We start from the raw sequence: 22,208 nt of genomic DNA, 5'->3' as shown, positions 1-22,208 counted from the left end.
CTCTATGTGGTCAGCTTTCATGTGCTGAAAGCATGTCATTCTAAAATTTAGTCAGCTGGCATTTCAATCACATCCTTAATTATTGTACACTTCTTAAAGTTTCAGAAATAGAATTTACATGCTTATTATTTACAATCAAACAAAAAGGTTACAGTTATAATTTTTAAAGTGATAAAACATTATAAATTTCCACCAATCTTAACTCTCGTCCATCCACAGTGCACACAGGGCACACTCCATGGTGTGCAGTGTGTATCTTTCTATTCCTCCATCCTTTATAAAGTACACACACAGTCAAGATCTTTCATGCAGATGTACATTAGCCAGACTAACCACCCAGTGGTCTTGACAGCTTGGCCGCTTCCCTGCTGGCCACGCACTGAGGACAGCAGTGGCTCCTCTGCACCAGGCAGCCTTTCCTGGAGCACAACACTCCACCTGTTCTCCATCTTTCCATCATTTAGACCCACCCTTTCTTCAACCCTGATCACTTTCACTATATTTTAAACTTCTTTTTCCTTCTCAACAATTAATGGATCATCTTATCTATTATCTTATAAAGTACCTTTTCCCTAATTTGTACACTGTATTTTTACTTCCATATGAATTAACTGCATTATATGAACCAATAAATCAGGAAACTGCCTATTAATACGACGTAAGCATGTTGGCATTAAACTGACATACTGAGTTATGAAGTTTAATTTATGCAGTTTGTAATGAGATAGAAATGAATTTTAGAAATGGTACATGCATGCTTTCTACAACTTATTGTCAGTGTGATATTTTCCCTTGTTACTTAATTTCCCTCAATACTGCCTATTTATTCTTACGGCTCCCTTCCTGAAAAATATTAAGAAAATTCTACCTTTCATCACCTTACTGCCGGACCACAATGATACGTTAAACTACAGAAATATGTAATGGTATGAACTAAAGTTCAAGAATATACAGAGTCAAAAATAATAACAGTGATTCTGTGAAGTGAGGGGCTACCAAGACCTTCAGGAACATATAAGCACATTTACAAATATATGAATTTTTAAAACATTGTACAAATAAAATCTTGTATCAAATACCATAATTTCCCAGATTATTTCAAATGAAATAATTTGGGGCATTATTATTTATAAGAAGGAAGCTAAATGAAAAAAAGCCTTACGGTGATGATTCCAAAACAATGCTATTAGCTTGTGTGGAAGATGGAGAGTGATGATTCCCGAAGGCCTCGCTCGGGGAAGTGTGGACCATGTGGCCCACCAGATGACCCACCGAAGATGGCCGCAGCCGGGTTCCCTCTTGGGTGAACGCAGAATTTCGACTATGAGAAGAGGAAGAGAAACTGAGTGAAAATGTGCTTTACCTCAGTATTTTCAAGTTTCTTAATTATATGATTGCATTAGAAAGTGGGTATGTGTTTTAAGACTAACCACATTTTACTAAGCTGAGTCTCTGACAAAGACAGTATGGGGTAAACAGAAAGAACACAGAATAGGAAGTCAAAGATCTGAGCTATAGTTAGCAATCTGCCATGGGGATTTTATCTGTTTCAATCATCTGTTATCTCTACCAACCTTAATGTTTCTGGGTTTTAGTCACTACAGATTTGCATCTTAAGCAGCATTTACAAAATAAAAGGAATAAATAATTCAGAAATATCTTTTCATATTTGGTCTGAACTCTTTTTTAGTCCTTTAATAAATTCTTTCATTTGTAAATGGGGCTTTCTATAATTTCTAAGAATAGAGATACTGAACACAACATTTCCATCCTCATAAGAGACGCAGTCACTTTAAAATTTAGGGGAAAAAAATTTTTTTTCAGATCATACCTAAAATTGTTTTATTACCAGAAAGTTTGACCAGAGTTAGTGACAATTAATTAATTCAATTGTCTGGTTTAAATTTCTTGTGTTTTCTACAATTTTCTGTAATTGTTTAGAGGGATACTGGAAACAAGAAAGGCTGGCTGGAAAAGAGACCAGGTTCGGGATCTTCTTCAAGCAAGCTGATTAGCCTTTGAATTTATATGCAGTCTATTATAAAAAAGATAACTTAGCAAGATACTGAGAAACTTTTGAGTCTATTTTGTTTCTAGTAGTAAGGAAGACAACATGCTATGAACCAAACTGTTTATGACCATACTTTACATCCAATACAGTAGAAATTTACTCTTAAACTGACACTCATCAGCAAAACAGCTTTTAGGATTTAGTGCACATTTATTGGGAGAAGGCAATGGCACCCCACTCCAGTGTTCTTGCCTGGAGAATCCCAGGGACGGGGGAGCCTGGTGGACTGCCGTCTATGGGGTCGCACAGAGTCGGACATGACTGAAGCGACTTAGCAGCAGCAGCAGCAGCACATTTATTGAACATTAATGTGCATAAAGTATGTCCAAAGGAACTTCTTTAAATATTATATTCCACGCCAAACTTCAAATATTTTGGGGGTTAACAAGAACAGTCAACATTCAACTGACACTCAACAGTCAACTGACACTCATTTTGTTATCATTATCTTAATCACATACATACAATACAACACATCTGTTAACTCTATAAAATTAAGATAACATCTTTGGCCAGAACACATGTATTATTATTACACCCTACACCCAAGCATCCAGCTTTTGTGAGAAATGCTAGGATGAAACATATTCACAGTAACTACTGAATATCTGTGCTCCTCAGCAGAGCTATGGCTGCGCCTGTGGGAACTGAGGCTGGAGACCACTGTTTCCTAGAACACAGACAGTCGCAACCCAGGAGCAGGGTAGGAGCTTAAGTAAGAAAATCACAGCACCTAGCATATTCAAGTAATATGTGGTCCCCTAGAAACTGTGTTGGAGACACACAAGGAAAAGGATTATGTCATCAACAACCATACCCCTAGATTTTAAGTCTACTAAGAGATCTTGATTTATTGGTCAGTAACCTGACTATGAAAGTCAGCTTTGTAGTTAAGAGAGCATTTTTATTTCCTGCTCTGCTTACATAGGGAGTTTCAAGATAAGAGAAAATAATGCCCTGGAGCAATGACAATCATGCCTGAATGAACAATTTAAATTTTACATATTATGATGATGTTCAGCCCCTAGAAACATACAGCCAAAAATTTAGAACCTAGCAAAACGTACGCCTGATGTACTTACTGGTTAGGTGTTCCTGGTGGAGATCGTGAAGGAAGGCTCTGTGTTTCTAACCTGTCATCAGATAGTGAATTTCTGCTGACTACTTCCCAATCCATTAATTTCCGTGCCAAGGGCTTACTTGGGGATCTGGAGTAACAATTTAAATAATATGTAAAAATGTTTATTTTTAAACCCCAAACTATGTACCAAACTTTAGAAATCATCTTAATAGACTATAGTTTAGATGAGTAAACATAATGCTTTTACTTGTAAGAAATCAATGCATTTGGAGGCTATTTACCAAACAATTTCTTAAGATAGTAAATCTGTTTATATGAAGAGAGAAGGCTAAGAAAAAGAAGGAAAGAGAAGAAGGAAGAGGAGAAAAAAGAAACAAAGCAAGGACAGTAAAGAAAAAAACAATGGAACAGCTGGTTAGCAAGTTTTCCCAGATACTATCAGTATTATAGGCATTGTCTGTCTGTTTTCCACAGTTTCTGTGACTCTTATCTTGGGATGTTTTAATTCCTACCATATCATTTCCTGGGTGTCCTTAAACTGAAACCCTGATCCTCTGACTCAATAAGGACAGGACAAAAACGCTGTGTATATTTTATTTAAATTTTCCCCTTTTAAATACAGTAGGCTAGTGGATTTTTTTTTCTTCTTTAGGAAACATTTAGAAAGTTAACTATTTTGTCTCACGGTGGGGCACAGCGTATGTTTCTTTATATGGTCAGTTACTATAGTGATACAGAGACTAAGTGATCTTTGCAGAGAACAAACAACCTTAGAATTTTAGGTAAATTAACAATTGAAGTCATTTGTTATACATATTCAAAAAGTGGCCAAAGTTTATGAAACATACATGACATCTATTTAAATGCCTAGCTTTTTGACATGCAGAGTCATATGAAGATTAATGTAATGAATTAAGTAAATTACATAAAAATACATACTATATCATCTTCTAAACTCAGATAGTTTTATATTTCAGTAATAAATTCACTGATGCACCCAGACCAGATTTAAAAAGCATGGTAATACTGACCAAGAGTACCCAAGAAATTTTATATACATAGTAGAAAACATTAAAATAATGAGTGGGGACTATTAATCCTAGCTTTGACCTTCCCTTAGACAAACCATTTAGGCTTCTACATCTAAATACCTAAATTTACTTGTAAAATATATGCTCCCAAGGTCCTTCCCTACCTTCTGAAATGACCTATGAGTATGTAAATTTTCAGTGCCATGTTTTATTAATATTATTAAATCACAAACAACTTTACTTCTGAATTCAAACCACACAAATGCTCTATCATTTCATGTACTCATAGCCAAAATATTTTTACATTGGCCAATGACATTGCTTTTTTCTCTTTTTATTGAAATATAGTTGACTGACATCTCCTTAAGAACACTGAAAGTTTTCTAAAAGAGAAGTAATGTCATCAATCCAAAAAAAAAAATCATTGACTCAGATTTCACTTTTCATAAGTGAATTTGAAGTAATCTAAACATAAACACTTCCCATTATCATGAGTTTAAATTACAGGTTTTTCTGATTTGAAAATAACTCGGTATACTATTTAGCCTGCCTCATCATTCACAAAAAAGTAAATAATCTCATGTATTAGATTTTTTTAAACTGAAATAAAGATTATTATAACATATAGTATTTATAGCTTTTCTATTAATGCTAATTCTTAAGGTAATAAATAGATTACTCACATATTAGATTATTAAATGTAAACTGCTTAAGTGAGTCCACTAACCACAATCAGAGATCACCTATTTTCATTTTCTAAAAAGGGAAAGAGTTATTTGAAGGAGGAAAAAAAAATCTAGTTATACTCACCTAATGTAAAGCATCAGAACACTTTACTGTTGTTAATAAACTAAACATGGATGGAAATGCTTTGCATTTAAAACTAAATTTCAAGGTATTTTATTTTATTAACAGTTTCAACCTCAGAGACCCACCCACTCAAGCTTGCTGTCTATGTTTCCTGTTCAGTGTGGAAATTTCAGAGAAAAAAATACCACACTTCATCAGTGTTTGCAATGTGGTAAATTTATTTTCTGACCATGGCACCTTATTTTTCTGTTGCATGGGAACATTTTTTTGTTTTTTCCTTAGATATTATATGACAACTGAAAAAGTCTGGAAGCAATTCAAAGAACTGATGTATCAGAAAAATAAAATAAATTAATATTTATTATTGCTGAAAAAGCAATCTTACATAAAAAAGTGTAAGGAGAAACCTTTTCTATCTATTTATACTGCCAACTGAAATCCCAAGGAGTAGGCAAGGACTCTAGAATTCTCTAATACGCTAACAGAATAATTAAATAATTGCTAAAGACCTCCAGGGTATTGTGATAGATGTGCATCAGATTACCACAATCCCAGAAAAGCTTAGTCTTTCAGAGCTAGTAAGATCAATTAAAACAGTACTAATAAAAACCCCATCCTAGTGATGACTTAGTATTTCAAAGAGGATTCATATAATTCCAGCACAACAAAAGAAACATGATACTTCTTTGGGGCCCATCGTATTGGAATTTTAGCTCTATTAGTCACTGAATAATACGTATTTGTTTTATAAGATAACCAATTAAAATAATTTCACGCTTAATAATTTCACACTTTAATTATGTATATATAAAATAAAGAACTATCTGACCAGTGATCTTATTACTAAGTGAAGTAAGTCAGACAGAGAAAGGCAAGTATCATACAATACCCCTTATCACGTGGAATCTTTAAAAAATGATACAAATGAGCTCATTTACAAAACAGAAACAGACTCACAGACTTAAGAGAACAAACATGGTTATCAATGGGGAAAGCTGAGGGGCAGGGATAGATTGGGAGTTTGGGACCGACATGTACACACTGCTATATTTAAAATAGATAACCAACAAACCTCAGATAAGCAGATGACACCACCCTTATGGCAAAAAGTGAAGAGGAACTAAAAAGCCTCTTGATGAATGTGAAAGAGGAAAGGGAAAAAGTTGGCTTAAAGCTCAACATTCAGAAAACTAAGATCGTGGCATCTGGTCCCATCACTTTATGGGAAATAGATGGGGAAACAGTGGAAACAGTGTCAGACTTTATTTTTGGGGGCTCCAAAATCACTGCAGATGGTGAATGCAGCCATGAAACTGAAAGACACTTACTCCTTGGAAGGAAAGTTATAACCAACCTAGACAGCATATTCAAAAGCAGAGATATTACTTTGCCAACAAAGGTCCGTCTAGTCAGGACTATGGTTTTTCCAGTGGTCATGTATGCAAGTGAGATTTGGACTGTGAAGGATGTGTGCCGAAGAATTGATGCTTTTGAACTGTGGTGTTGGAGAAGACTCTTGAGAGTCCCTTGGACTGCAAGGAGATCCAACCAGTCCATTCTGAAGGAGATCAGTCCTGGGTGTTCATTGGAAGGACTGATGCTAAAGCTGAAACTCCAATACTTTGGCCACCTCGTGTGAAGAGTTAACTCATTGGAAAAGACTCTGATGCTGGGAGGGGTTGGAGGCAGGAGGAGAAGGGGACGACAGAGGATGAGATGGCTGGATGGCATCACCAACTCGATGGACATGAGTTTGAATGAACTCCGGGAGTTGGTGATGGACAGGGAGGCCTGGTGTGCTGCGATTCATGGGGTCACAAAGAGTCAGACACGACTGAGCAACTGAACTGGACTGAACTGAACTGAACTGAACTGAAAGGCTTACTGTATGGCACAAGGAGTTCTGTTCAACATTCTGTAATAACTGAAATGGAAAAAGAATTAATACTTGTATATGTGTAACTGAATCACTTTGCTGTCCACCTGAAACTAACACAACATTGTTAATCAGCTATGCTGCTGCTGCTGCTAAGTCACTTCAGTCGTGTCTGACTCTCTGTAACCCCATAGACAGCAGCCCTCCAGGCTCCCCCGTCCCTGGGATTCTCCAGGCAAGAACACTGGAGTGGGTTGCCATTTCCTTCTCCAAGGCAGGAAAGTGAAAAGTGAAAGTGAAGTCGCTCAGTCATGCCCGACTCTTAGCGACCCCATGGACTGCAGCCCACCAGGCTCCTCCATCCATGGGATTTTCCAGGCAAGAGTACTGGAGTGGGGTGCCATTGCCTTCTCCGTAATCAACTATACTCCAATATAAAATAAAATTTTTTTAAAAATTTAAATAAAATTGAAAAAATAAAACATATTGGGAACCACTCTGGGAAAAAAAAGAACTAAGATGCAGATGTAACTATCTGCATATTTCTCAAAATGTGATATGCTCAAAATATTAAAGCATTAACACATACAAATAAAGGAAGTCACTTGCATGTGATATTAACATATAATACATCTATGATTTGGTATTCATATTAGAATATCATATTACAATAGAACCAGTTATGAAATCATGTTCAATGTTTTTATAAAGATCAAGCAGCAAAGTAGTTAAGCTTCTTGTTAGGAAAAGAATAAAAAAAATAAGTATTTTGTTATGGTGCAGTTTTAACAAAGAAGAATCAGGAAAGTATTCATTTTGATTTTAACAAGTCTGAAAGGAGTGTTGCAAAAAAGTTATAGTACTAAGAACTAGAATAAACATGTACCCATTCTAAGTTAAAGCAGAATTGATAGGAAGTAAATTATTTCTTTCTCAAGAGCAATTTCAAGGAAAATTATTTCAAATTAACATTCTGCTGTTCATTTTACCTTTATACAGGTCCTTAGAATTTTCTAACTGGAAACAAGGGTATCTATGACTGTAGAAAGGAGGAATTTGAATAATTTCAGTAGCCATATCTATTAGGGTAGATAACTTAATTGTTCTTACTTTCTTTTTTTCTCTTTTTCTGAATAACCAAAACACTAACATGACACTAAGATTTATATTTAATAGAGAAATAGATAATATTTCCATCAATAAATCTAAAAATAAAAGCAAAAAAAAAAAATTTCAAAACTTCTTTGAACAAATGCCAAAATGAATTATATCATTCCAATTCAAGTTAAACTTATCACAGCAAAATGCTATAGCCCTGACCAGCTAAATCTTTCCTGTATCAAGGCATTTTTCACCAACAATTTTCCAGTTGGGTAGATTATTCATACACAAATCAGGATGAAGGTAAATCAGGAAAGAAGAAAAAAAAATTAAATTTTATTATTCAAACACACAAAAATCACGTTTTAATGATTTTATTTTGTTTCAAATGTCCTTACTCAAAGGCACTTGTAATATTATTTATTATTTATTTTTACAAGCATTCCAGGAATACTGCTGGCACAGCCTCAGATTAAGTAATGACTCCTGACTCTGCAGGCAGATAAGTGGCAGAACAAAGGGAAGAATCTTAGAGTTAAAGCTACAGATTAGGCTAAAAGGACTTAGCTGTTTTAAGATTTACTGACATAAATGACTGCAGATTTTTCAACATTGAAGAAAATTCCTATGATATGCTGACAGAAAAACAAGCAAGAAAAAGCATGAAAAAATTTTTGAAACAAATATAGACATACATAGAAACATCTCGGTGAGCATATATATGGTAAAATTATGAACAGTAAACACTGTTTTGGGGTCAAATTTTTTCTTTACATTATTTGACATTGTTGGAACTTTGAAAAAAATTGAACTATCATTTATATGAGTAGAAAAAAATAAAGCAATTTGTACTTTTAGAGGAAAGAAAAAAGAAACAAAAACTTTTTACTCTAGAAACACAAAGCAGGGAGGTCTTCTGGATAAAGACTAAGAAGAAAATTAAAGTCAAAAACAAAATTGCCTAATTCTCATTTATTAAAACTCTCAGGCCTCCACTGGCAGCAGACTCTCAGCACAGGAACTCTTTAAAGAGCTGTGGCTACTATGGTGAATAAGACCGAGGAACTGCCATCCTCCTAGAGTTGACATCCTACTGGAGGAGACAGACAATAAATAGGATCATTGTTCACATTTGTGGCAGGGAAGGAATCAAACATTCACATGTCTGATGCAGAACAGCAAAAACTACTGCAAAGAGGTTAAAAGTATGGTTAGAACCTAGGATACCTGGTTAGAATCTTGTCTGCATCCCTCACTATCTACATAACAATCTCAGGTATGTTATTCAAACTTACTCAGTTTTCTCATTTGTATTAGATTTATTACAGTAATTCACTGAGTTTGAAAACTGTGAGTTAACATATAAAAACTGACTGGTACAGATAAGTACAAAATAAGTATTAGCCATTATGCGATTACTTGATCACCCTCTTTCCATTCACACCCCATACAGTGATCCTACCCCAGCAGCCAGGATAATCTTCCACCCTCCCCTATATTTTTATTTTGAATATTTCAAACATAAACAAAGTAGAAAGAAAAGTTTGATAAACTCCATGTACTCAGGACCCAGGTTTAGCAGTCATCATCATGAGAATCTTGTTTTGCCTTTCCCACCAATTATTCTGAAGCAAATCCTAGAAACCATATATGATATTTGGAAATATTTCAGTTTATCACTCCAAAGCATGAGAATGCTACCATATTTTTTAAAAATGTAAGTCAGTTTACATCCCTCCCATGCTCTCAGTCCCCGTGGCTCCTACTTAGACTCCTAAGTCCTTACCATTCCCAGCACAGGGCCACAGAGACTCCAGCTGCCGCCTGCCACTTTGACCATTTCCTTGACTATGGCCTTGCACACTCTGGCCCATTATGGGCTCCAGCTTCACGGCCTTCCCTGCCACAGTCCTTCACCTACTGTAGGTCTCTGTTGCACCAATTAGAGTTTAAACTTCATTAGACTCAAGATGTCTATCTTCTTCTTCACTGTATTTCCAGGGCCTGAAATAATGTTCAGCACGGTAGGTCTTCAATTTAATATTTGCTGCCACCAATCTGGTCATTCTCCCTCATCAGCTCTAATTACGTAATCATCTACTGGATAATACTGTTAGATTACTGCTCAGACATCTCAAACTAGATCTGTGCAGTTTAACTTTTCTATCACTATCCGTTTTCTCCTGTAACTCCTGTCCAATTTGCATCACTCCAATCTGGTAGTCTTTTCCAGATACTCCTGTCTCTCACATACCTCTACCAACTGGTCAAGGATTTGTGCTAGCTCTACCCACAAAGTAAATTCCTCAAATTTGTTCCCAATTAATCATTTCATTGCCAGTGTTTTAGTTCAGGCCCTGGCTATTTTCATTTGGATTACTACCTAATTGGTCTCTGGGTATCCAGTCTTTACTTCCAAATCATTTTCTGTCCTTACTCATAAAACTATTCTCTAAACCACAAATCTGATCATGTCATCTCACTTTTAAAAACCAAACTGGTTATTTATAGATCTTAAAAAATGAAGATAACAAAACAGTACCCAAATAAAAAGCAACTTCTTAACAATATGATTTAAATAAAGATGGAAATGGGCTGGATAATACATGAGTTATTATGTTTTTCAAAAGTGTTAACAAAAGGAAAAAAAAAAAACTTCCAACAAAATGTAGCATTTTTTTCCTCAACATAATTTATTGTTTAACTGAAGACAGGATCATGTGGTAACTCTGTGATCATATGTGGGAAAAGAGTTTTCAGTAATTTTAATCTTGCTTTGAAAACAACTCAAGACACTGAATTAGATGTCACTTACCTTGCAAACACTCTGTCTTTATTTGCCTTTTCTTTGCCATACTGAACTGACTGAACTTCAGTTCGCCCACTGAAATACATAAATATGTACAATAAGAAAACCTTAAAGAGAACCACAAGATAAAATGACAACACACAACATGATGAGATTACAATTACATGAGACAATATCTCTAGTGGAGAAAACAGAGCAGAGGGTAAAAAGAATGGACTATACTCCACTTCAATCTGGATGGATGAAACTTAATTACAGTTCTTCCATTAATGAACAAGGACTTGTTCCAAAGACACTGTTTTCAGATACTCTTTCATTTGGAAGTTAGTGTGAAAGAAGTAATTTTGTGTGAGAGGAAACCCTCTCTGCTATGCCCTGGAAAGGCACTCCCTCTAGACTCAGAAATAGGCTGCTCTGTCCCAGCTCATATAAGCCCTGCCCTCACTCCCCACGTCTGTGGTTTGGCTAGTGTCTTTACTACTACTACGACTGAAGTGACTTAGCACAGCACAACAGAGCACAATCAAGGGCCTGATACATGCGGACATCTTCAAGAACTAACTGCTCTTTCCCTGGGAAGCTTTTCTTCCTAATCTACTGATAATGATCATAGATATATCCTCAAATCTCTTCATGTCCAGATACAGGCAACTCCAGAAATTTTTATAAGAGAAGGAACAAAGCACAGAATGTGGTTGGGAGTTGGGTACTGTCTTGGAGCTGATCTGTCTCAAAGCACACCATTTATGTATGAGAAGTGAGATTCCTCTGTGGTACTCCAATAGTTCACACAAAATTTATTAAAAACTCAGTTCTCAGAGAACCCGTTACCTGACACATAACATACCTAAGTGAATGAACATAAATGTCTAGAATACCAAATAAAAAACCATTTACATATAGAAATTTAATATACACAAAAGCAGCCAAATACAGATTTCCAAAGCTAAGCAAGCAATTTTAAGATCATCTTCTACAGACAAGTATAGATAAATGTGAACAGAATGGCATGTTTGTTGAAGTTTTAATGGAAAAGTCAGAAAAATTATCATGATTTTAAAATTTAGATACATTGATGTTTCTTGATAAAATATATTTCCTCTAAGGATAAACTATACTTTGAACTGTGAACAAGGTAACAGATTTAGGTTCACTATTGCTTTGTATTTCCACACTAGAACAAGGACTATAATGCCCTGAATATTTTGGAACAGACATAATAAGGGTATGTGTATGAGGAAGTTGGTAGAGTAAGCACTACATCCTCCGATATTCCAAATTCCATCCCTCAGTCTTCATAATATTTCAACATTTTAAGTATGACAATAGTTCTAGTATTCCTGTGTACGTGCTACGTCCTAAGTCACTTCAGTCGTGTCTGACTTTTTGCAACCCTATGAACTGTAGCCCGCTAGGTTCCTCTGTCCATGGCATTCTCCAGGCAAGAATTCAGGAGTGGGTTGCCCATGCCTGGTCCAGGGGATCTTCTAACCCACAGATCAAACCTGCATCTCCTGTGACTCCTGCATTGCAGGCGAATTCTTTACCACTGAGCCACCGGGGAAGCCCCCCTAGTATTCCTAACCACTGCTTGTTATGAGGGAGGGAAAAAAGCATTTATCTAATGTGTATCCATTAGGCATAGGACTGTGTCCAGACAAACATTTGTCCTGCTGCCATTCCTATATCATTTACAATACTATTAATCATTTAGGTGATTAAAGACATTTTGGATATGTCTTTTAAAGTTCTTAAGGACTAGAAAAATAAAACCTAACTTTTATAACTATAGACATACATGGTTTACTTATACACTCATTTAACTCCATGTTAACTGAGCTGCCAGAGGCCTCAATCCAGTCCATCTCTGCTCAGCTCAGCTCTGCGGGAGGCTGGAGGTTCCTCTGCAAGCTGGCTTTCTGTTAGGTTCTGTTTTTTTCTGGTTGGAGACCAGAAAGTGGAGCAAGTCAGAAGCTGAGGACTGTCAAATGCTGGAGTTGGTGGGATAGAACACACAAAGAAACAGAACCCTGTGGATGGTGCCATCCCCAGTCAAAGCGGCACCTCCCTGGCAGGTCCAGAACCAACCTACAGTGCTCAACAGTGTAGCAGCAGGTCTAGATTTGTGGGCTCTATAGCCTATGAGTGACACAAGCTTCAAATCCTTAGGCATTACCCATTCTTCTTCTTTGCTTCTCCAAAAGCCCCCTTCCCTTTTGGATTTTTCAGTCTTTCTAACATCTGTGTAACCAGCTGCCATAATTGTTTTTATTTGAAAAATCAAAAAGGCTTTCTGTATTCCTGACTGATATGGTACTTTTCTGGTGAAGAGGATTCAAATGGGACACCACTACTCAAAAGGCTTAATTAACAAATTGAATTTCATAATAAAAATATATAAAGATTAAATTAAAATATGAGGGAGAAATTGTTTATATATCATATTATCCATAATATTATTCTATAAGGGTTTAGTATAATTAGAACACAGTGAAAAACTATACCATAATCTAAGAACAATAACTTCTGACAGTAAGATACTTGTCTTTAGAACAATGAGAAAATACCAGTTGGTGAAAGAATACAGGTTTATTTTACGTGATGCAAACAATATCTACAAGCACAACAAAAAAGTAAACAGATTTAGCCACAGCCTTACCCCTAAGAAATAAACCCCATTATAAGTAGGCAAAAATCATTCTGAAACTCTGTACATACATAGGAAAGGCTATAAATATGGACATAATTCTATTATAATGTCACTATGCTATATACGTCACAATAAAAATATTAAATGGATTTCCTTTGAATTAAAGGAAAGAAAAATGCTACCATTCATTATATTAAAAAAAAAAAAAAAAAGGAAAAGGAGAATAAAAAGGCCAGGGAAAAGCTCAAAAACTTAGCATATTAACATTTAATTGTTAATATGCATTCTCATAGTTCACTAGTCCCTGCTTTCTCTTGCTTGTACTTTGTCAAAGTTTACAACATATATTTTATGGGGGGTTTGCACTGGCCAGGTCTTCGTTGCCGCACACGGGCTTTCTCTAGCTGCAGTGAGCAGGGGCTATCTTCACTGTGGAGCACAGGCTGCTCAGTGTGGGGGTGTCTCTCATTGCAAAGCACAGGCTCTAGGCACATGCACTTACACCAATGGGGCCTCAGTAGCTGCGGCTCGTGGGCTCTGGAGCAAGGGTTCAGTAGCTGTGGTGCTTGGACTTTATTTGTTTGCAGCATGTGGAATATTCCTGGACCAGAAATAGAACCTGTGTCCTCTGCATTGGCAGGTGGATTCTTATCCGCTGTACCACCAAGGAAGTTCATAATATTTTAATACTATGCTATAGGTTTTAATTATCATAGTTGGTAAGGATTGGTTCCATATTTAAAGATTTTAATCTTTATTCTTAATTAGCTCATCAAGATTATTCTTGAGTCATTTTGATTTCTCTTGGATGGCTTAAACTTACCATTAAAAAAAAATTTTTTTTTTTTTTTTTTTTTCAAAATGAGGTCAGAGATGTTCTATTCCCTGAGGTTTTATATATGTGATAATGCCTATCTACTGGCCCTTGTTCTGAATGGGAACCTGGTTAAGTGTAATATTTTCTGCTTATTTTTTTCCTTTAAGACTTTGTAGACAAAGGGTGGCCCATAAGCTACATATAAACTTGAAGCAAGGTTTTATTTAGCATTTACAATGTTTAAAAATATTTAATCTAAAGTGATAAACTTCTAACAAGACTAATAAGGGATAATGACAAATTATCAATAACAAGAATGAGAGAAATGACAGTAGTAGATTCTAGAGATATTGAAAATATAATAGAGAAATATTGCAACTTTTATGCCAAAATATTAAAGAACTTAGACAAAACAAATTCCTTGAAAAAACATGAACTGTCAAAGCTCACCTAGGAAGAAAGAGAAAACCTGAACTGCTTCATTTGTGTTAAAGAAAAAAATGTGCTGTTCAAAAGCCTCCTGTATATCACACTTCTGCATTAGAAGAACAGAACAGGAAAATTCTATCAAATATTTAAAGGGAAATAATATTACTACAGAGACTCTTTTAGAAGACTGAAAAGCAATGAAGCAATACTTCCCAACTCATTCAATGACGCCAAAATTACCCTGACACCAAATCTGACAACAATATTACAAGAAAACTGAAGAGAAATATCCTTCATGGACATAGATGCAGCAAACATTCTAAACTAAATGCAAGCAAACTGAATAAAATAATATATAAAAAGTATAACAGATCATAACTAAGTGGGGTTTCTTTCGGAAATGTAGGGTTACTTTATCACTTGAAAATTCAATCAATATAATTCAGCACATCAATAAAAAGAAAACCCATATGATCATTGTAATAGGTGCAGAAAAAGCTTTTGACAAAAATTAACATCCAATCCTAATAAAAACTTACCACAAATGAGAAATAGAGGAACTTCCTTAACGTGCCTGATATACAGCATCTGTGAAAGCCCAAAACCAACAGCACACTTAAGAATGAAAGACTGAGTGTCCCCTACTAAGATAAGGAACAAGACACGATATCTGCTTTCACCACTTCTACTCAACACTATACTGGAGCTATCAGTAAAGAAAAAGAAATAAAAAAGATCACCGCTACCCTGGCAGTCCAATGGTTAAGAATCCACCTGCCAATGCAGGGGACACCTATTCAATCACTGGTCCAGAAAGATCAAGACGGTGTGCCAAACTACTGAGCCCACATTCTAGAACCCACAAGTCACAACTACTGAGCCCATGTGCCACAACTACTGAAGCTTACATGCCCTAGAGCCTGAACTCTGCAACAAGAGAAGCCCGAACACAACCAGAGAAAGCCTGCATGCAGCAATAAAGACCCAGCACAGCCAAAAATAAAACAAATAATTTGAAAAAAGATCAAACTAGAAAGGAAGAATTAAAACTGTCTTCATTCTCCAGGAAGAAAATCTGCTGGAAAAGAGTTTTTAAAAGCTCCTAGAAGACACAAGGTAAAGGAAAGTTTAAGAAAATTTAAGAGCAACATAAAAAAAATTGCATTTCTAACTGTGATGAACAATCTGAAATTAAAACATAGTAAGACAACTTCTAACAGCATCAACAACATGAAATAATTAAGGATACATTTGACAAAGATGTGAAAAACCTGTATACTGAAAACTACAAACAGAGGAATAAGATTTAAATAAAAAGATACCATGTTCCATGACTCAGAAAACTCAATACCATGTCAATTCTCCTGAAACTGATCTATAGTTTCAGCACAATTCCAATTAGATTTCCAGAAGTGTTTTTTGTAGAAACTGATCAGCTAATTCTAAAATTCAGATGGAAATGCAAACAACTTTTAAAAAGAACAAAGGTAGAAGACAAATACTACTGGATTTAAGACTGTTTATTTAACACCCATTTATTCTCTAGTTTTGCCAATATGGAGACACCCTCCTTGAAAAAGGCATTAAAATCCTTCCATTCATTTAAACACCCTGTGCTGAAAACACTGTGTTTCAAGGTTTTAACTGTAAGACTCAAGTTCTCAGCACTAATTCTTAAGTCTCATCTAGATTTCTCCCCATGGGTCCGGGGGAGATGATCCAAACACAGTGAAGAACATCTTAGGATTGTAGGCTCGGCTGGCCCAGAAGATTTTGCAGCTCCCTGACCACTTGGCTGGAGGATTTCAGGATTAGGACCCCAAATGGGCTGTGGCCACCAGCGGTGGAACACCACTGTCTTGGGTGCACCTGCCTGCCACCAACACGAATGGCACCCCAACTCCTCTTGTCCTCTTCACTACATATACTGTGACCTGGAGTTTCTGGATTCCAGGCGATCTCTGGTTACGCTTCTGTAAACACACCTGCTGCCTCAGCCCTGGTGACCCACATCAAGGGGGGAAAGACACACAGAACTGTTTTTCAACATAGCATCATTCCACACAAAATTATTTTCCTAAGCCTGCAGATTCTTTTTCATTGGAGGACATTCCCAAGGCTGTGACTTTCTCCGACTCTGCGGCACCACTGTGAGAAGGCTGGATGTGCGTGTCCAGTGCTGTGTGAGTCGGGCAAGCCCCTCTGGCTCCACGCTGGTGCACTCTCCTGAGGAGGTGAGGATGGGGCCCTGGACTCCGCAGCAGGACCCCCATCTTGGGTGGGAAACTCAGGACCGCAGAGTACTTCTGTCCTGAAGTAAGTCCTGGAGTGACAAAAGCCACATGCGCAGGACTACTCCACTGAGCAGCTGCATAGGACTGAGCTGGACCCACAAATGGGTCGTTGATGGCTGACCATTCTTGCCTATCTTCACAGGCTAAGAGTCACTCTCCTTCCTTTCCTGCCCATAACTGTACCTGCTGCTGGCACACATAAGGCAACCTCATGTTCTGGGACCAGCCAAGAACTGAGACCCTAGCAGGAGGCCCCTAGTTCATAGTAGACAAACTCCCCATTGAATGACTGCTACCTCATGGTGTTCTTGATGCTTCAGAATTGGAAAAGGATGGAGAGCACAGCAGTGCGCAGGCCCCTTACCCCACCCCCGTGATACCCTGAGGGGCACCAGAACCTCGCCTCACTCAGCCCCCCAAGCACAGACGACCTCTGTGCCCACCTGTCCTATGGGCCCTGGGTGCACCTCCAGCCACTGGCACCGAAGACAGAGGTGCAGGTGCAGGGCTCAGTGCGCAGCAGGCTCTGAGGCCACCCAGACCTGCCATGGTCCCCAACATCTCATCTGCTAGGAAAGCTGGACTAAGACTCACTATTTAAAAAAGAGTCCAGAAATATGTCCACACAAATATGGACTACACTGATTTTCAGCAAAGGTGCAAAGGCAATGCTGTGGAGAAAGAATAACCTTTTCAACAAAAAAATGCTGGAACAACTGGATATCCATATACAAAAAGATAAACTTCAATCCATACTTCACATCATATACAAAACTACTTTCAAATGGATCACAGACCTAAATATAAGAGTTTAAACTATAAAACTCAGAAGAAAACAGAGGAATAAATCTCTCGGACTGTGGGTTAGGCAAAGATTTCTTAAATATGACAAAAGAAAGATCTATGAAAGAAAAAACTGGTAAACTGAACTTACCAAACTTATATGCTTTTCAGAAAACTAGCCACATGAAAAGATACCAGGAGGCAGTGGTTTGAATGTGGCGGAACTGGAACTCTCACAAACACTGCTGGCAGGTGCATAAAATGATGCAAGTTCTTTGGAAAACGACCAACAGTTTCTTAGAAAGTTAAACACACATCTACTATATGATTTGGTCATCCCACTCCTAGGGAACTTAAAGCAAATGTCCATACACATCCTTCCATACTAATGTCCACAGCAGCTTTATTCCTAACAGTCCAAGCCCGAAAGCAATCCAAATGGAGAAACAGTCTGTCTGATATCCACAATTAAGTGAATGGATAAACAAATTGTGTTATACCTACACATGGAATACTACTCTACAATAAAAAGAAATGAACTATCAATCCAGGAAACAAAATGGATCAATTTCAGAATAATTATGCTGGGAAAAAGAGTATATAACAAACACAGACTATTTTAAATGTGTACTTCAATTTATATAAAATCCTAGAAAATGCAAACTGATATTTAGGTGCAGAAAACACAACAGTGGCTACACAGAGACAAAGAGAGGTGGGAGAAAGGGCGTTTCAGAAGAGTATGAGGAAAATCCCAGGGTGGATATACTTACTGTCTTAATTGTGGTGTGGGTTCATGGATATATATACATTATATATTCCAAACAAAAAATTTTAAACTTTAAAAATGGTAGCTTATTGTATATCAGTTATATCTTAATAAAGCTTTTAAAAATGTAAAATCTGCCAGGACTAGGTCCACATTCCCCCAGAGGCAAGAACAGCCTGAACGGGAAGTGTTGCTCCCATGCGAACCAGTATTTTCTTCTTAAATTATATAGTTCTTGAGCTCATTTTTCAAAAGGAACTATTTAATTTACTATTTAGTACTTTAATTTCCATGATGAAAAATCTGCCTCCTTCTTTTTTGTTTTGTTTGGCTGTACCATGTGGCATGCAGCATCTTAGTTCCTCGGCAAGGAATCGAACCTATGCCTCCTGCAGGGGAAGCACAGAGCCTTAACTACTGGGCCACCAGGGAAGTCCATTGAGCTTATTTTTTTTCAAATTAATATCCAGGTAGAAATTTCATCCTGTTTCAGGGACGATTTTCTCCCAAAGTGGTTTCCTTAACTATCTTTTGTATCTATAGTCATCATGATTAGATTTTGTTTTCTATGGTACAGTCAGGGTAAATTACTTGATTTTTCTTTTTTCATCTGAGTCTGGTTTAAATCTGGTTAAAGACTGGTTACTATGATCTATTAATTTTTTTATTGCCTAAATGAAGTGGTGTGTGTATATTTACTGTGTATATCATATTTTCAAGAAGAGAGGGAATAAAAAATGTTGCAAAAGTGTAGTTCTTGTATAACAAGCCTGGTGGTCTTTAGGTTAGGGATGCAGTTTATCGAGGGAACACCGTTATGGTCTGCACTGCTCTCTCATGGGGCTCTCGTCTGTCCCTACTAAGATTTAGCACCAATAGATAAGACTGTTTGATTTTTCCTTGACTGTCACAATTGTTGTCATGCTGCTGCTGCCGCTAAGTCGCTTCAGTCGTGTCCGCCTCTGTGCGACCCCATAGACGGCAGCCCCCCAGGCTCCCCTGTCCCTGGGATTCTCTAGGCAAGAACACTGGAGTGGGTTGCCCTTTCCTTCTCCAATGGATGAAAGTGAAAGTCAAAGTGAAGTCGCTCAGTCGTGTCCGACTCTTAGCGACCCCATGGACTGCAGCCCACCAGGCTCCTTGGTCCATGGGATTTTCCAGGCAAGAGTACTGGAGTGGGGTGCCATTGCCTTCTCCGAACTGTTGTCATACTCACTATCTAAATCTAACTACCTTTAAATTTACAAGTACTAATACTTACTTTTCCCAATACTGTTTTTAGGATAGTGACAGGGAATCAATCATAACATCAAGCCAGTTAAGAATGTTCTGTGCCTATTTTGTGATTACAATTTCCTTAATTCTAGTTAAGTGCTGATAATGAGTTTTTGGGCTATTTTTACTACTTATTTGGAAGAAGATGTATTTTTGATGGTATATCCTGTACTACACTACAGGCTGTGTTTTGTTTTTTTCTGATTACAAATAGGGCAATTATAAATGCTTGAGGTTTATAAATCTTTTCTGGGCCACACCTGAATATTTTCCTCATGAAAAGGTTTTCTTGTAAATATTTAGCAAAGATACAATGGAAATTATAACATGAGCAGGTTGTAAATAATATGGTTGATTCTTTAGAAAACAATGACCTGGAATTGTCAATGGAACAAGTTTCTTAAGTCTGTTTATATGTTGAGAACCTACAGAACTTTTTGCTGATATAAATACAGGAGGCCACATTTCACAGAGATTTTGACCCAGTTGGCATGTATGAGTAACAGATTCTCTAGTTCAATAAACTAGACCTTTATTTAAGGGGAGGAAAAATCAACAGTAAAGAATCAAAGCATAAGCAATACTTACCAGTACCGGAATTTTGAACCTAATGTAAAATAATGTGCAAAAAAATTCTTTTGAGGTGGAAGTGGTCTGTCCAAACGGAAGAATGTGTGATGTTCTACACACGCTTTCCACAAGTTTTTACATGCTCTGTAGTTCACCATGTTAAATCCCAATAATGTTTCTCTAGATTCATGCTGTAATAAATGACAAAAGGCAGGGAATATCATGAAAATGTTAGAATCTAATACTCCATTTATTTTTTACAGATAAATATTCTAGTCCTACGAACACTAATCCTTCTTGTGTCTTTTCTGCTTATCCAATTGAGAACCAGTAATATAAATAGGTGGCAAAATGTGGCCCTTATTTGGCAATGTTACAAATCATAGGAACTTTTACTTTAGAGTACAGTTAGAAATAAATTTAGGGCTTCCCTTGTGGCTCAGCTGGTAAAGAATCCGCCTGCAATGCGAGAGACCTAGGTTCAATCCCTGGGTTAGGAAGATCCCCTGGAGAAGGGAAAGGCTATCCACTCCAGTATTCTAGCCTGGAGAATTCCATGGACTGTATAGTCCATGGGGTCACAAAGAGTCGGACACGACTGAGCAACTTTCACAAATAAATTTAAAACTTGATATATACCTATTTTCAAAACTTAATAGCTATAATCATTTTAAAATACAATCCTTGCCCACAAATTAAACTTTAAGATACATCAACATACCTTTCAACAATATTTTTAAATTTATAAATCTGTCTAGATTGTAAATAAGTAAATAAAAACATTCAGCACTTCAGAACACTATTTTGAAACTCATTTTAAAAATAAGTAGCAACAGAATAGAAGCATTCCTTTAACTTTTTAAACATTTGGCACCAATTACTATTTAAGTAAACTGTTTTGTTTTTTTTTTAATCTATAGCAAGGCAGACACGTCATAAATGTAAAGCTCTGATTTTCAGTGACTGTAACCTTTGACCCTCCCAACCTGATTCAGAAATGTGTCATTAGCAGCACCTGTGAGTATCCTTCATCCTCCCTTTCTACCTGATTACCTCTGTAAAGGTGACTACCCTTCTGGCTTTATGACCACAAATTGTTATATTTGTTTTCAATTTTACATACATGGACGCATACATGTGTATCTTGACTTCTTTTGTTCATTATTATGTTTCTATATTCCTCCATTTAATTGTGAAGCAGTAATTGACTCATTTTCACTCTACACAGTATTCTATTGTATGAGAAGACCACAGTTTATTTATCCACTGTTGACAGACATTTACTGTTTATAGCTTGGTAATGTAAAAATATTGCTCCTATGTATATTCCTGTATTTTGTCTGATGCATGTAGGTGTGAATTTTTGTTGTTGGATCATAGATGTCATGTGCTCACCTCTAGTAGGTACCACCCAACAGTTTCCCAAGACGATTAGCTCAATATTCACTTCTTCCTACAAGCAATGAATGTTCCACACACTCCCAAATCACTGGGTTCACCAATCTTTTCATTACACTATTCTGATGGCTGTGAGGAATTATCACATTCTGGTTATAATTTGTATTTCTCTGCTGTTTAACGAGGTTCATGGTACTGGATAAGGAGATATTCTCCGTTCTGTTCTCAACTCTGGAGTGTCTGTTCAAGTCACTAATGTATTTCTGGATTGGCTTGGATATACAACCAAGGACATGGTGTGTATGTTTATTATACACATATTCTATGCTATTTGCCATAGTTCTTAATTTTAACACAGTCCAAATTATCGATCTTCTCCTTTAATGTTCATTTTCCTTCTACGTCCTATTAAGGCAATCTTTGCCTATCAAAAGGTCATGAAGA

General features: G+C 36.8%; 1 protein-coding gene across 10 annotated transcripts in view; it reads right to left on the bottom strand.

Moving 5' to 3' along the window:
* PTPN4 (protein tyrosine phosphatase non-receptor type 4) overlaps nucleotides 1–22,208 on the bottom strand; it is a 197,038-nt gene that overhangs the window by 51,043 nt on the left and 123,787 nt on the right. For all 10 annotated transcript variants that reach the window (XM_055572900.1, XM_055572901.1, XM_055572902.1 and 7 more), the window contains 4 exons: nucleotides 20,385–20,557; nucleotides 10,786–10,854; nucleotides 3,154–3,279; nucleotides 1,163–1,321 (listed from right to left, as the gene is read on the bottom strand). In XM_055572900.1, the coding sequence (XP_055428875.1) occupies nucleotides 1,163–1,321; nucleotides 3,154–3,279; nucleotides 10,786–10,854; nucleotides 20,385–20,557 (527 nt within the window). The remainder of the gene's footprint in view (nucleotides 1–1,162; nucleotides 1,322–3,153; nucleotides 3,280–10,785; nucleotides 10,855–20,384; nucleotides 20,558–22,208) is intronic.

The sequence above is a fragment of the Bubalus kerabau genome, chromosome 3, assembly GCF_029407905.1.
Source record: "Bubalus kerabau isolate K-KA32 ecotype Philippines breed swamp buffalo chromosome 3, PCC_UOA_SB_1v2, whole genome shotgun sequence".
Taxonomy (NCBI): Eukaryota; Metazoa; Chordata; class Mammalia; order Artiodactyla; family Bovidae; genus Bubalus; species Bubalus kerabau.
Note: the sequence above shows the minus strand (reverse complement) of the source record. Positions and strands in the feature narration are given on the sequence as shown.